This window comes from Nannospalax galili, unplaced genomic scaffold, assembly GCF_000622305.1.
Source record: "Nannospalax galili isolate Female #2095 unplaced genomic scaffold, S.galili_v1.0 scaffold410, whole genome shotgun sequence".
Classification (NCBI taxonomy): domain Eukaryota; kingdom Metazoa; phylum Chordata; class Mammalia; order Rodentia; family Spalacidae; genus Nannospalax; species Nannospalax galili.
Window position 1 is genome coordinate 909,554 of NW_008329143.1, and position 14,895 is coordinate 924,448.

A 14,895-nucleotide genomic window follows, 5' to 3' on the forward strand; every position below is an offset into this window, starting at 1 on the left:
CAGGCGTGGTGTTGCTTGCCTTTAATCCCATGATTTGGGAGGTAGAGGCAGATGGATCTCTGTAAGTTCAAGGCCAGCCTGGTCTACAAAGTGAGTTCCAAGCCAGCTGGGGACTATGGAAGATCCTGTCTCAAAAAAGACCAAAAAAAAAAAAAAAAAAAGAAGTATTTTTCCAGTTTGCTTTCTCTTGCCTTGTGGAGTGAGGGGAGGCATGGCTTCCCAAAGGCCAGTGGGTCAACGATCTCTCTGGCCAAGGATAGTCGTTCTCCACCTTGGGTCCATCCCAGGACTGGTACTTACTGAGTTTCTCCTGGCTCTGGCTCTACCCACCCTTACTGTGTGGTTCCAGGTTACTTCCTGGTCTTGCTTTACAGTACAAATTCCATGTCACAAAGATGGTCTTTGCTGTATTAGAATATGTAATTGTATCAGTTCCTTACCCTGAGTGTTTTATTTTTTTTCTGTGACCTCTGTATTGAATTTGATGGGCTTTTTTCCCCGTTTCATTTTCCTCTCTGGGTCAGGCATTTCACCCACCCAGCTCTCCAAGTACGGAAACCTGGGGCATGTGAACATCACCATCATCCAGGAGCCTCTCGCCTTCATCCTGCCTAAAAAAGAGATGGTCTTCTCTCTAGATGACCAGGAGCTGATGCCTGACCTCGTGGGCCCAGTACTGGAGCTCCCTGCTGAGCAGCCAAGTCTGGAGTCCTTCACTTCAGCACCCCCTGAGTTCGACTCAGGGAAGGGGGAGTCGGGAGTGCCAGGGGTGCAGGAGGAGCCGCTGCCCCGGGAGCCGATGGAGAGGGAGCAGCCGCCTAGTGAGGAGACATAGGTCGTGTTCACTGCGGGGAGTCGAGCAGCACCCAGTGCGCAGGGGTCCCAGCCGCACCGGGGTTAGCAAGGTCGCCGCTGGTGTGGAGGCCTTGCCCTGGACGGCTCGGTGACAGTCAAGGGGCCGCTTCCGGTTTATCTGGGATGTGGGGAGTTAATAAAGCTGATGACCGTCACGACTTGGCTGCGGTCCCTTGACTAGTCCCGGAAGGCGTGGGAACTACGCTTCCCGGCGTCCCTGGCGCGCGCAGCTGGGAGGAGGCGGCCGCCGCGGTTCCTGCGAGCGCCATGCGGCTGTGGGGTGGGCTGCTGCTGGGGGCGAGGGCCCGTCTGTGCCCGGCGCGGGGCTGCAGCTCGGCGGCCGGCCTAGAGGGCCCCACGCGGCCGCGCTCCTATTGGCGGTACCTGAGGCGCCTGGTGCGCGGGCCGCCGCAGCCACCCTACCTGCGCGTGTGTCAGGTCGGAGACCCGGTGCTGCGCGCCGTGGCAGCCCCGGTGGAGCCCGCGCAGCTGGCGGGGCCAGAGCTGCGGCAGCTAGTGCGGCGGCTGGTGCAGGTGATGCGGCGGTGTGGCTGTGTGGGGCTGAGCGCGCCGCAGCTGGGGGTACCGCTACAGGTGCTGGCGCTTGAGTTCCCGGACGCTCTCTTCCGCGCCTGCGCCCCGCGGCTGCGAGAGCTGCGCCAGATGGAGCCCTTTCCGCTGCGCGTGCTGGTGAACCCCAGCCTGAGGGTGCTGGACAACCGCCTGGTCACATTCCCCGAGGGCTGCGAGAGTGTCGCTGGCTTCCTGGCCTCTGTGCCCCGCTTCCAGGCCGTGCAGATCTCAGGTGCGGGGTCCTGGGAGACTGGGTGGCCCAGGACCGCAGTCACTACGCAGACACACATTGCTTTCGCACACACATTGCTTTCGCGGGGGCCAGTTAGGACCCGGGAAGGCACCGGGCTGAAAGACTCCTAAGAGCAGGGCTGAGCCCGCTAATGTGGGACGCCCGTTACAGGGGTCTCTCTTCCCCCATCTCCTGTAGGTAAGTAGACTCGACTCATATATCATAATGTGTCATATGTATCGCATATATGTATCACACATACATATATACACACAAACACCCTTATGCTCCAGTTTATCTGTCATGGTGGACTTGTAGAAAGAAGTGAGTCCCAGCTTTGCCCAGCCTAGGATGACAAGCACTCCAAGTCTGTCCTACTACATTGCCTTGTGGAATGTGATTCCTCTACTGTGCCAGCTGAAATCATTTGATAAGCAGCAGCTCATGAGAAGTGAGGCAAGTATTCAGAAGGGAAGTACCTTAGCCAGAGAAGGTTCTCATCCCTGCCCTATAGAGCCAGCTTCAATACCTGGCAACAGGCAGGGTTAAGGCATCCTTTCTAGGAGGGATAGGGGCTGTGAGGTTCTGCTTGTAAATAGGAATAGCCAAGTCAGGGAACATGATTCAAGGACAGGAGGTTGAGCATGTTGCATTCAGCACAGCCTCACTTCAGCCACCCTGTAACTTTCTTTGCAGGACTGGACCCAAGAGGAGAGCCAGTGGTGTGGTCAGCAAGTGGGTGGACGGCCCGAATCATCCAGCACGAGATGGACCACTTGCAAGGCTGCTTGTTCATTGACAAAATGGACAGCGGGACATTTACCAATGTCCATTGGATGGAGGTGAATGATTGAAGCTCTTGTGCCTGACTAAGGGTCTGGAAAACTAAGATATGGGCACCTGGGCTTGAATTGGGCACATCTCACTGAGCTTCAACTTGGAATTGGTTCCAATCTGATATAAAGAGTGGGCTGCCAGTGTGGGCTGGACTGAGATGGATGAAGGTAATAGAAACGTTTGTCCAGAAATCGGGTTTGGACAGTACTGGTACAACATGAGGAGAAAATACACTCCTGCAGGAGTGGCTACTTCCTGACAGTTTTATATGGAGAGAATGCAACAATAGCCATTCTCGGTGGAAAAGACTTTTTAAGACCCCACAGCCAAAACTTGACAGAATGCAGTGCCCAAATATCTGAAAACTTTTAAAATGTAGGTAGGGGCTGGGAAGATGGCACATCCTGTTCTTGCTCTGCCCCCACATGGCAGCTAATTCCAGTTCCAGAGGATCTGACACCCTCTTCTGGCTTCTTCAGGCATTGCACACATGGTGCACTTACATGCATGCAGGCAAAACACCCATACACATCAAAATATTTTTTTAATGTATTTATAGTTCATGATGCTCTTTTCTGACCTGTGCATGCATTGCATGACACGGGTACATTTGCATATATTCAGGCAATACACTCATACACATAATTTTTTTTGAGACAGGGTCTCCTTGTAGCTCCAGCTGGCCTGGAACTCTCTAGACCAGGCTGGCCTTGAAATCACAGAGATCCCTGCCTCTGCCTCACAAGTGCTGGGATTAAAGGCATGTGCCACCACACCCAGCTTAAAATAATTTTTTAAAATGTATTTATAGCAGGTGGTGGTGCATGTCTTTAGTAACAGTGCTCCAGAAGCAGAGGCAAGTGGTTCTTTGTGAGTTGGACGCCAGCCTTGTCTACCTAGTAAGTTCCAGGCCAACCAGAGCTACATACATAGTGAGATCTTGTGTACTCTGCCCTACCCCCAAAGAATGTATATATGGGAGAATGCCTCTGTACAGGCTGTTGGCTTTAAGCTGGTCCACATTGGGTCCTGTACTGGTAGCCTAAGGCCATTGCTTCAATTCCAGATAGCATCTGTGGGTTCCCATTGCTGGCCATGGGAAAGTTGGGTGCCTGTAATGCTCCACCTAGAGCTGGGAGGACATCCCCCCGTGAGCAGGCAAATTCTTATGCAGGAGAAATGAGAAATTGGGATAGTGGGGTTGGGGAGCAAGGGTCTTCTGACTCAGGTAACAGTAAAATTTTAAAAGCACTTAGCTGAGGTGAAGCTGCATAGTTGGACAGTTTCATGTCCTGACTTATTCCAGAATTTGCAAGCTAACTGAGGCTGAAGGCACAGAACTTAGGCGAGCTATGTGAGTGCTCCTGAGTGACAAGATCCTGCTCACAGTTGCTGCAGAAATGTGATCTCAGAGTGACATGAAGATGCCCCCCCCAACATGCCCCCATTCCCTCTTGGCAGTAGTGGCAGCTGGGTCCAGGTCCACAGGTCAGTCACCAACATACAGCTCTTGAAGTCCAGGAAACACCCTTGAGGTGACCAGCCAGGAGACAGTTGCCCAGATTCAGCCTGCTGTGGCCTCACTGGAGGGCACTGCCCCCAGAGGAGTAAGTTGTGCTTCTGGCATGCATGCTGCTAGAGGATCAGGCCGCCAGAGGCCAGAGTGGGGTGGAAGCCCTGATGACTCAGGAAGAAGCTAGCCACATGCTGGGAGGGAAAGTCCCGGCCCATGCTGGAGACAGGATGATTTAGGCAATGGATGCAGGTACAACTGGTATCTGTCAATTTGTACCCACCTTTGGCAAGGAGGGCTGGTGTGACCCCAATTGTGAAGTTCTAAGTAATCCTGACTTTCTCTGCTGAAGCCCTGCCCAGGCCAAAAAAAAAGTCATCTGAAGGTTGGGTCCATTGAGGCTGTAGGTAAGGAGGTTTATGGGGGTGCCTAACCCACTACCATCGAAAGCAGCTCTGGAACCCAACATTGGAACTTGATCAAAAGTTAGCTCAAATCAGGGGGCTGGAGAGATGGCTCTGCCACTCACTACTCTTGCAGAGGACTGGAGTCCGTTCCCAGAACCTTTGTCAAGGGCTCACAACCAATCTAACTCCAGCTCCGGGAGAGTCTTGGTCTCCTAAGGCACTGTACTATGTACAAACCCCACACTCAGATACACACTGTACACTTAAATAAAAACTAAAACCAAAGATCAAATAAGCAGCTACTCTCAACCAGAGCAAAGAATACAGTGCAAAGCTAAATAGTCTTAGCCACGATCAGTTCTGGCCCTTTCAGGGTTTAGAGTCAGAGGGCTTAGGGCTGGGAGCTCACTGGGGAACAGTGCTTAGTGTGCAAGGATCTGGGTTTGATCCCCTAACATCAGTTAAGTAAAATATAGAAGAATAATGCCAATTTTTGGAGAAGGCTGTAACACTATAGCCTCTACTGTGCTTCATGTCACACAGCATTTCCAGGGCTGGCTTATCAGGGGTCACCAGTGGTTACCCACCAGGCAAGGTAGCATAAACAATTGGGAGCAGGACCCCTTCTGAACAGGGCAGCACCTGCTCACTAGCAGCTGCTAGGTTGCCTCATAGGAATGCAGGCCTAGCATTACCTAACCTAACCTTTCAGGGCTAGAAATCTGAAATTTTATGTCAACTTGATTTTCAGTTCTCGGAGGCAGTATAAACGCATTAAAATAGCTATAGGTTGGGGGTGCAGAGATGGCTCAGTGGTTAAGAGTACTGACTGCTCTTGCAGAGGACCCGAGTTCCATTCCAGCATCGACATCATGGTTAACAACCATCTGTAACTCTAGGTCCAGGGGATCTGGTGCCACCTTCTGACTTTCTCAGGCATTGTACAACATGGGTGCACTTACACACATGCAGGCAATACACTCATATCACATAAAATATAGCTGTAGGTCATGTCTAGTTTGCAGTCTTCAATCTGGAACAGGAAGAACTGTCCAGGTCCCTTAAACACCAAGCCAGGTGGGTGTGGTGACTCATTCCTATAATCCCAACTCTTTTTAGGGGTAGTAGAAAGATCAAGGTCATCCTCAACTACAATGAGATTTCAAGGTTAGCCTGGGCTACATGAAACGCTGTATCAAAACAAAAGTATATATAAAAAGAACCCCAAGCTCATTGAGGGCCTGCAGGCCTTGCACCTACCTGGGGAGCAGACCTGTGAAGTGGCAGGTGGTGAGCACTATATCCTGCTCTGCTGAGGAAAGCAGAGAACAAGCCAAAGGGTGTTACTAGAAGCAAGAGCAGCCCTCAGCCCCATCCAGGCATCAAAGATGAGATCACTCCAGCAGCTCAAGAAGGGAAAGGATTTATTAGACCATCTGCAGGACAGGGACCAGCTGTCTGGGTGTTCTCAGTCAGTGAAGGCAGTGGAAAGACCCCTGACTGCCTCCTCTCCTGACAGAAACAGCCTTGTGCTCAGAGAAGCCATCAGTTCCTCCTGCAAGGAAGACCTGAAGCTCCAGATGCAAAGCTGGGAGGGTGGGATGGCTTTTCTTACTCTCCCAGTCTGTTCCCAAGGAGCCAAACAAGTGAAAGGAGAGGGGCTGGGGCCTGGCAGCTGCCCTCCTTGACACTTCCAGGTGATTTTGATCTTTATTTATAAACAAGACAGAAACCAAAGCATTAATTTAGGGAAATGATGTTTAAAAAAAAGGGGGGGGGGGCACAGAGCCAGTATCCCTGTGTCCTAGGTGGCCGAGTGTCTCTGCGGCTGTGGAAGCCCTTCCTCCAAGCTGGAGCCAGGCAGCAGAGGGGAACTAGGACCAGGAGAGAAGTGCACAGAGCCAGTATCCCTGTGTCCTAGGTGGCCGAGTGTCTCTGCGGCTGTGGAAGCCCTTCCTCCAAGCTGGAGCCAGGCAGCAGAGGGGAACTAGGAACCAAGACTTCAGGCCCTGCCTGGCCAATGATGTAGGCAGTCCCATGGGTTTACTCCAGTCAGCCTCCCAACTTCATTAACATGAAGAGGCTTTTAACTCTCCTGTCCAAAGTCCTCTGAGAATTTCTTTACTTTCAGGAGGTCTTCTGCATTTACTGTGGGCCGGGTGGTGGCCAAAGACCGGAGCATGTCCGACTGCACAGACACAAGCATGCCACTGAAAAGGGCCAGTCCAGGTCCTCAGCCTCCCTCCCTCCAGTCCAGCTGTCTAGGATGGCAAGAAGTCTGCCTGTGATGTTGCCCCCAGTGCAGACCTCCCAGCAGTTGCTCAGTTCTTCCACAGACCCTCCTCCCATCTGAAAGGATCTATACTCTTTGACCCCATGACTCCATCATCCTGTCCTGTAGCTTCCTCACTGTACTCCCACACCAGCCAGGACACAGGCGTTGTGACAAGACTAGGAAAACTCTAGACTAGTCAGGTGAGAGCCAGGCTAAAATACTTTCAATAGTTCCTTCTACACCAAAAGTCAAGCCCTTGGAATGACAATTACAGACCTGGACTTTATGCAGAAGAATATAAAGTGCTAGTGTTTCTGTCCCGGGCCCCAAGAAGTCATGGCAGGAGCCTCAGCTACCCAGAGTCCCACAGGCTGCTCTCTAGGGGGACCATGAGGCAGGATGACAGGAAGACCCATTTTTATTCTTAGACTCAGATCCCCAGTTTTCTGGGTTCTCTGGTCCTCTCCCAGCAGTCACTTACCATGCAAACCACAGGCTCTAAGAGTTTGTCACCAGGGACATCCATCCAAGTCATCTCTATGGCCCCCGGGTCTCCTGGAGAGCACGGGGTCAGGAGATCATCAATCACAACACTAGGGTTGGTGCGGGAAGGGCCGCAGACCTGAAACCAAATGCAGAATGTCAGATTGGTGTGGTTGTGGACAGTAGGACACCTCAGATCCCTAGGATGTCATACAGAGAAGGGAGTGGTGGGGCTTCTAGGTCACCAGGATTGGACGAGGCACAGGCTCCTTTAAAACTCAGGCTGAGAGCTAGTGAGATGGTTCAGCAGGGAAAGGCACTTGTCATGCAAGCCTGACAACTTGAGCTCTTGCCCTAGAACCCAGGTAAAGGTGGAAAGAGAACCAACTTCATTATCTTCCAACCTCTACACACAAGCCATAGGACCTGCAACCCCCCCCCATAATAAGTAAAATAAAAGCCCCTCAGGCTGAGCTGCATATGGTGGCACACACCTATAATCACAGCACTTAGGAGGTACAGGCAAGAGGATCAGCAATTCAAGGTCATCCTCAACTACATAGTAAGTTTGATGCCTGCCTGGGCTAATGAGATCCTGTTTCAAAGAAACCCAATGAACACGGGCTGGTGAGATGGCTCAGCAGGTAAAGAGGAATTTGTAGCCAAGACTTATGACCTGAGCTCCATCCCCCAGACCCACATCCACATGATAGAAGGAAGGAATCAAGTCTTGCAAATTATCCTGAACACACACACACGGTGTGAACACAAAATGAACAAAAACTCAGGCTAAGCAATCATAGTGGGTTGATCTGGCTTCAGAGGTGGATGGACAGCATGCCCTTCCCACTGCTGGTCTGTTATCTCCACCTGTAGCCCCAAATGCCTCACCTTATTAATGCCACCAAAACTCACCTCAACAAATGCAGTCACTGCAAAAGTCTTCTTCTCATTGACGTCTTCCGCACTGGGGAACCACCAAATATCCAAGGCCCTCTCTCTCTCGCCTCCTCCAAGTATTGGCTCAAGTTACTCCAATGTGGCCTGTCCTTTAACAGTGCAATGTACCCACCCACCAAACTTCTGGAACTCTTGATATCCTTGCCCTGCTCTGATTCACCCTCACTATCCACTAAGGGGGAATCAGCATTTCCTTCTTCATTGTCTCCATGACTTGAAGGGAGGCTCTTGAGGGCAAGGGTTGCTGTCTGCTGTAGTCACTAATGCCTGCCACCCCAGCACCCAAGCATGGTGCTGGCACACAGCAGGACCCACAAGCAGATACCAACAAGACCTGCCTGATCCAGTGGCAAGTCCTCCCCGTACCTGGTGACTGCCTGCACTTTCCAAGCATTTACTTGGTGTGCACCCTGCCCTCCAGCACAGTGCTGGCTGAGGAGGCTGCAAAGCTGGGGTGACGCTGCCTGTCTTCTGGTTTCCCACAACTGAAGAGTATCTTTCTTACTCAAGCAAGAACTGCAGGGAAGGGGGTGTACATGCAACCCCACTCCTAGAGAAAAGGGTATACTTGGCATCTACCCTTAGTTCTCCAGGCAATATTCCTTGAGCAGGCAGGAATCTGTCAAAGAAAATGGATCCCACCCTCCCAGCCCCCATGCCCTGCCTGACTCTGCTGACACCGTGGAAGCAACTGCTGCCATTCACCTTCTTGAAGTGTGTTGCCGATTGTACTTTCCTGACCGGCTGCATGAGGGAGTCCCGCACAATGATGCTGATGTCTGCTCCCGAGTAGCCTTCTGTCTTCCGGGCCAGCTCATGGATGTTGGCATCCGTGAGGTTGTGAGGTGTGCTTCCCAGATGCAACCGGAACATCTGGGCGCGGGCAGCTTCCTCAGGCAGTGGGATGTAAATTCTCTTTTCAAACCTAGAGACCATATACATGGCTGACCGAGAGCCGATTGTAGAAGGGGATGTGTGCACACTGAGTGATCCAGGCTTCCAAAGCCAGCTTTCCTAAGGGCTCTGCTTGACATGCAGACCTGGGAGGACTCCAGAGAAATGGGGTCAGGCTGCACCCATGGGCTGCCAACCACAGGCTGACCAGGGCTGGAGAAAGATGTCAAGCCCTGAGCTCCTTCCAGGGGAGACTCACCTCCTTCTAATGGCCGAATCCAACACCCAGGGGATGTTTGTGGCACCAAGAACAAGAGTTCCATCATTGTTATTCCCCACTCCTGTAGAGAATGGGAGACAAAGATGCTGAGGTCACCTCCAAGGGGCAGCCAAGCCCTGTGGGACAGACTCCAGTGCTGTGAGCCAGTGCCTGAAGCCATCCTGTGCCACCAGTGGCAGGGGCCCAACTGAACTAAACCACATCCTGGTATGGCTTCACTGGGTAAAGACCTGCCCTGGGAGGGGCAGAGGTTACATGGCAAAGGCCTCAGGACCCTCCCTTGGATGAAAGCCCATGAAAGGCTGGCAGAGATGGCACCAGAAGTACTTCTCCTGCCTCCGGAGGATAATGTAGCCCAGCCACAGGTATGTCATGAAGCCCTGAGTTGTTGGCCTTAGATGGAGAATAGTCAAGGAGGGACATGGCATGGGCACACACCCTGCATCTGGACCAAGAACTCCGTTTTGATCCTTCGGGCGGCCTCACTCTCATTTTCATTCCGTGACCCGCAGAGGGAATCCACCTCGTCAATGAAGATGATGGAGGGCTTGTGCTGCCTGGCCAGCTCAAACAAGTTCTTGACTAGCCTATAAGGTTAAGAAAGGAATGAAGACTTGGATACATGCAGCATGCCCACCCCAAATCCCTCTGGTGCTCTTCCCAGTGGGAGGCTGAAAAGTAGTAACAGGGAAAATGGATGACAGGTTGTCAAGCAGCAGTGGACCAAGAAAAACGTGCTTTGGCCTTGGCCTCAAACCTGGGAACCCTGTTAATTAGTTTTGGTCATAGGAAGAATTCCCTTCCTCTGAGTTTCAGTTTCATCATCACAAAATGGGAACCAGCTTGAAGAATTGGCTAACTCCAAGAAATGCTCCCAAAGGGGGTACTCAACTGATGACACAGCCAGGCATGGTGGCACATGCCTATAACCCCAGTACTGAGGACCTAGAGCTAGAAGAATCACAAGTTCAAGGCCATCCTCTCCAATAGATAAGAGTTTGTGACTAGCCTGGGCACATGAGACATTGTCTCTAAAACTCAAAAAGAAACAAAATATATGGATAGTGCCTTCCCTTTCTTTTTTCCCTTTTTTTGAGACAAGGTCTTATTAATAGACAGGCTGACTTTGAACTTGTGATCCTCCTGCCTCTGCATCCTGAGTGTTGGGATTATAGATGTGTCTCACTAAACCTCACTTTACCATTCCTTCGTAAGTCATTTTATTTTGGTTTTTGGTTTTAAATTTTTTTTTTTTTTATTTTATGTGTATGACTGTTATGTCTATATGTATGTAAGTGTACCTGTGTCATGCAGTACCCCCAAAGGCAAGAAGAGGGTGTCAGATCCCCTGAAACTGGAGTTACAGATGGTTGTTAGCTGCCATGTGGGTGCTGGTTCCCAGGTCTTCTGCAGAAGCAATCAGTCCTCTCAACCGCTGAGTCATCTCTCCAGCTCTGGTTTTGGTTTTTTTTTTTTTGGTCATTTTGAGACAGGGTCTCCCTGTAGCCCCAGCTGTCCTGGAACTCACTATGTAGACCAGGCTGGCTTTGAACTCACAGAGATCCGTCTGCTTCTGCCTCCCGAGGGCTGGGATTAAAGGCATGCACCACCACGCCCGGCCCTGGTTTTGGTTTTTTAAGACAGACTCACACTATGTAGCCCTAGCTGGCCTAGAACTCACTATGTAGACCAGGCTGGCCTCAAACTCATGGAGCTCCACCTGCCTCTGCCTCCAGAGTGCTGTGATTAAAGGCGTGTATGACCTATGAGGCTCTAGTACTTCATCTTTTCCAAGTTCCCCGACACCTATGTGTCAAGACAGCAGCCCCAGAAACAAGAGCCTGCTCTCCTATTCCTGCACACCCAGCAGCAGCTCCCCTGGGGGAGATTGCTGAGGGGCCAGGACGCTGGACCACCAGCAGCTGCCAGAGGTGGCAGCAGAGCACAGCCTAAGGCTGACTTACTTCTCACTCTCCCCCAACCACTTAGACATCAGATCTGAGGAGGACACAGAGAAGAAGGTAGAGTTGTTGGCTTCTGTTGCTACCGCTTTGGCCAGATAGGATTTCCCTGTGCCAGGGGGCCCAAAGAGCAGTATGCCTCGCCAAGGGGTACGCTTGCCTGCAATAAAGAACAGACTCAAGTAAGCTTCTTCCTGATTGGGAAAAGGGGGCAAAGAAATGTTGAAGCCAGGGCTGGGGAAGATGGCTCAGTGGGTAGAGCATTTGCTCCACAATCAAGAGGACCAGAGCTTGGATCCCCAGTATTCATGTAAGTGCCAAGCCAAATCAGCAAGCTCAGGGTTCCAGTGAGGAACCTTCCCCAGTATATAAGGTGGAGAGAGATCGAGGAAGACACCTATCATCAACCTTTGGCCTTCACATGCATGTGCACCTGCACACACACACAATACATGCACCCTCTCATGGAACAATTTTTTTTTTTTTTTGGTCTTTTTGAGACAGGATCTTCCTGTAGTCACAGCTGGCCTGCTATGGAGACCAGGCACTAGCCTTGAACTCACAGAGATCCACCTGCCTCTGCTTCCCAAGTGCTGGGAATAAAGGTGTGCGCCACCATGCTTGGTTCCACACACACTTTTTTTTAAAAAGTAAAAACTGACAGTTACTGTCAATACAGTAAGAAAGGAAGTTCTATAAAACAACTGATTCTAGGAATAAAGGGGACTAAACACTTCTGGAAGCTTAGTCTTTGTCCTTGCTAATGACCCTTACCTTACACCTTTGACAAATGAATTGGTTAGCACTGGCTCCTGACCCTGCCCTTTCATTAAAATGGTCTATTTAAAGCTCTAGTCTTTTTTTTTTTTCTTTTTAAGATAGGATCTCATGCATCTCAGGATGGCCTATAATTCACAGTGTAGCCAAGAATGACCGTAACTTCTGATCGTCCTGCCTCCCAAGTGCTGAGATTACAGGTGTGCACTGCCACACCTAGTATATATGGTGCTGAGGATCAAACCCAGGGCTCCATGCATGCTAGAAAAACTGAGCTATATCCCCAGCCCACAAAAATGTTTCTGATGCTAGAAGAAGCCAAGGAGTAAGGGTCGGGTCAGTGGGAGAGTACTTACCTAGACCCCAGGTTCCATCCCAGCAATGGGAAAAAAAGTCAAGCTGTGGTAGGCAGAACAGACAGGCTATGAAGCAAGGCCAGGACTGCCTTCTACAAGCTAAGTCTGCTGAGGGAATGGGCACTTGGTGGGGTACGGGGCAAGTTAGGTCTCTCAGAAGCCTGGTATTTTACATCTGTGCTAGTAGCTACATTCTTACCTGTGAATAAGTGTGGGAATTTAATTGGCAAAATGACAGCTTCTTTGAGGGCCTCCTTGGCCCCCTCCAGCCCAGCCACATCATTCCACCGTATGTTGGGCTTCTCCATCACAACAGCACCTGCAAGGTGGAGGGCCAGCCGAGAAATCAACCCACGAGCACAAGCTGACCCTAAAAAGGGACCCTTGCCACATCCCCTCAGGCCTCTTACCCATCAGTTGCTCTTGTAATTTCTTTTTCTCTGGATTATCCCCTTCACTGTCACTATCACTGCTAAGAAAGGAAACAGAAGATCAAACTGGCCCTTCATTCTGGGAACAAGGAGGTCTGGGAGCGAGGCTAGCTCTATAGCACAGGGGGAAAGGAGTGCTCCCTGCTCAGCACAGGAAGGGAGTACTCTCTGCTCACACTGGCGAGGGATGAGTGAGCAGAGAGCTCAAGATGTGTGCACCACACTTCTCCAGGAAATACTCATAACCCTGTTTCTTCATTAAAGGAGTAAGAGGAGTAAGAGGAAAGACACTTGCTAGTGAGGGAAATGCACTTTGGTTGGACTTAAAGAGCATCAGGTCAAGCAAACATAGCTGTCCGGGGCTTTCAGATGGACTTGGGAATAGACAGCACATGGTCATGACTCCAGAGAATCCAAAGACATAAAGTCAAAAGGGAATGGGCTCATCCCAACAGCCAGCTCCTATCCAGACATCACTTATTTCCCATCCTCAAGCCCTCCTGCTGACCCCTGGTCTCCTGTCCCTTCCTCAGTCTGGCTTTCACACTGGGGAATCTGACACTGTGGACTGCTTAATGAAAGCAGCTGTTGGCAGTTTTTTCATGAGTAGATTCCCCAAGAAGGGTGCCACAGAAGTCCACGGCAGCAGTGCATCATGAATGACAGCAACATGCGAAGCAAGCTCACCTGCCGTCTTAGCCCACTCACCCTTTGCCTTCGCTCTGATTCTCTTTGACTGGCTTCTTGCCATGCTTCTCTTTGTTTCGTAAATAATCCTTCAGCTTCTCTGCCCGGTCTAGGTACTGCATGCACTTGGCTCGAATGCTCTCCTTCGCCTTGTCGTTGTGTGCTTCATCTGCAGAAGTGCCGTGGCTTCCATGAGCCCCATGTGCCCACCCTCCTCTTCCAGGGCATTGAGGCTGAGGGTCCCCAAGTGTGACTCACATTTGATGGCATGGAGGAAATACTCCACAGCATGCTGGTAGAGCCGGAGCGCCTCCTCGTAGTTCTTGGCTTTGTCCTCCTCTGTGGCTTTTGTCACCAGATCAATGGCTTTCTGAAAAGGCAAGACACAAAGCTCAGTGCTCCCCAGGAGAGCTGGAGAGTCCTTGGGGTCACAGCAGCAGGATGAGATAAGATGAGAGTGAGTGCCTGGTCTGTGGACTTACTGGATGCAGGCCATTATGTTGCCTTACTTTTCTGACATCAACTAGAAAGGTTTGAAAAGACAGCTAAGGACTGGAGAGATGGCTCAGCGGTTAAGAGCACCGGCTTCTCTTGCTAGATTCGATTCCTAGCACCCACATGACAGCTAACAGTTGTCCATAACTCCAGTTCTAGGGGAATCCAGCAGGCCTTCTTTTGATCTCTGTGGGCATTACACGACATGGGGTGCACTTACATACATGGAGGAATACATTCATACACATAAAAAATTTTACATATATATATAAAGAAAAGATGGCTAGCCCTCTTCAGAAGTAGCTCAAATGGTCAAAAGCCACCTCTTCCTTGGTTCTGTTCTGGAGCTTGGCAAGTTGAAATGAACCCAATGTCTAGGGCTGGGGTCCCAAAGACAAGTCCAGGGTTCTTTCTACTTCACTATCTCAAGGGAAGGATGGCCTAGCCTGGTCAGGTAAGAGAAGCAACTGACTACTGTGTAGCTCATCAAGAAGGTCAGAGACCACACAAAGAGTCAGCCACAGGCTAGAGAGATGGCTCAGTGGTTAAGTACCAGTTGCTCTTGCATAGGACCCAGGCTCGATTCCCAGCATCCACCTCTTTTTTTTTTCTTTTGGTCTTTTTGAGACAGGGTCTCCTGCCAGAACTCACTATGTAGACCAGACTGGCCTTGAACTCACAGAGATCCACCTGCCTCTGCCTCCTGAGTGCTGGGATTAAAGGCATGTGCCACCATGCCTGGCCAATATTTTTTAAAATTTGGTAAATAAATACAGTCAGCTGAGAAAGTCCTTCACTGACCTTCAACCCAAGAGGATTCAAAAGATACCCTCCCAGCAATTGGGAGGCAGAGGCAGGCGGATCTCTGTGAGTTCAAGG

General features: G+C 50.8%; 3 protein-coding genes across 5 annotated transcripts in view; 2 read left to right on the forward strand and 1 right to left on the reverse strand.

Annotated features, from left to right (window-relative positions):
- Cog8 (component of oligomeric golgi complex 8) overlaps positions 1–1,010 on the forward strand; it is a 9,171-nt gene extending 8,161 nt beyond the window's left edge. The window contains exon 5 of the mRNA XM_008833838.3: positions 525–1,010. Coding sequence (XP_008832060.1) covers positions 525–835 — 311 coding nt within the window. The 3' untranslated portion in view covers positions 836–1,010. The remainder of the gene's footprint in view (positions 1–524) is intronic.
- Positions 1,011–1,055: 45 nt separating this feature from the next.
- On the forward strand, positions 1,056–2,655 carry Pdf (peptide deformylase, mitochondrial). The gene is made up of 2 exons (XM_008834128.3): positions 1,056–1,660; positions 2,357–2,655. The coding sequence occupies exons 1-2, from the start codon at positions 1,123–1,125 to the stop codon at positions 2,512–2,514; spliced, it is 696 nt and encodes a 231-aa protein (XP_008832350.1). The 5' UTR covers positions 1,056–1,122; the 3' UTR covers positions 2,515–2,655.
- A 3,169-nt stretch (positions 2,656–5,824) lies between these two features.
- Positions 5,825–14,895, reverse strand: part of Vps4a (vacuolar protein sorting 4 homolog A) — a 15,265-nt gene continuing 6,194 nt past the window's right edge. Inside the window, exons 2-11 of one of the 3 annotated variants that reach the window (XM_029563879.1) lie at positions 13,780–13,891; positions 13,543–13,690; positions 12,814–12,872; positions 12,603–12,722; positions 11,274–11,430; positions 9,748–9,896; positions 9,289–9,370; positions 8,841–9,060; positions 7,174–7,314; positions 5,825–6,125 (exon numbers count right to left, since the gene is read on the reverse strand). In XM_029563879.1, the coding sequence (XP_029419739.1) occupies positions 5,886–6,125; positions 7,174–7,314; positions 8,841–9,060; positions 9,289–9,370; positions 9,748–9,896; positions 11,274–11,430; positions 12,603–12,722; positions 12,814–12,872; positions 13,543–13,690; positions 13,780–13,891 (1,428 nt within the window). In that variant the 3' untranslated portion in view covers positions 5,825–5,885. Of the gene's footprint in view, positions 6,126–6,293; positions 6,606–7,173; positions 7,315–8,840; positions 9,061–9,288; positions 9,371–9,747; positions 9,897–11,273; positions 11,431–12,602; positions 12,723–12,813; positions 12,876–13,542; positions 13,691–13,779; positions 13,892–14,895 lie in introns of those variants that run through there. The other 2 variants (XM_029563870.1, XM_008833843.2) reach the window with 2 other exon arrangements.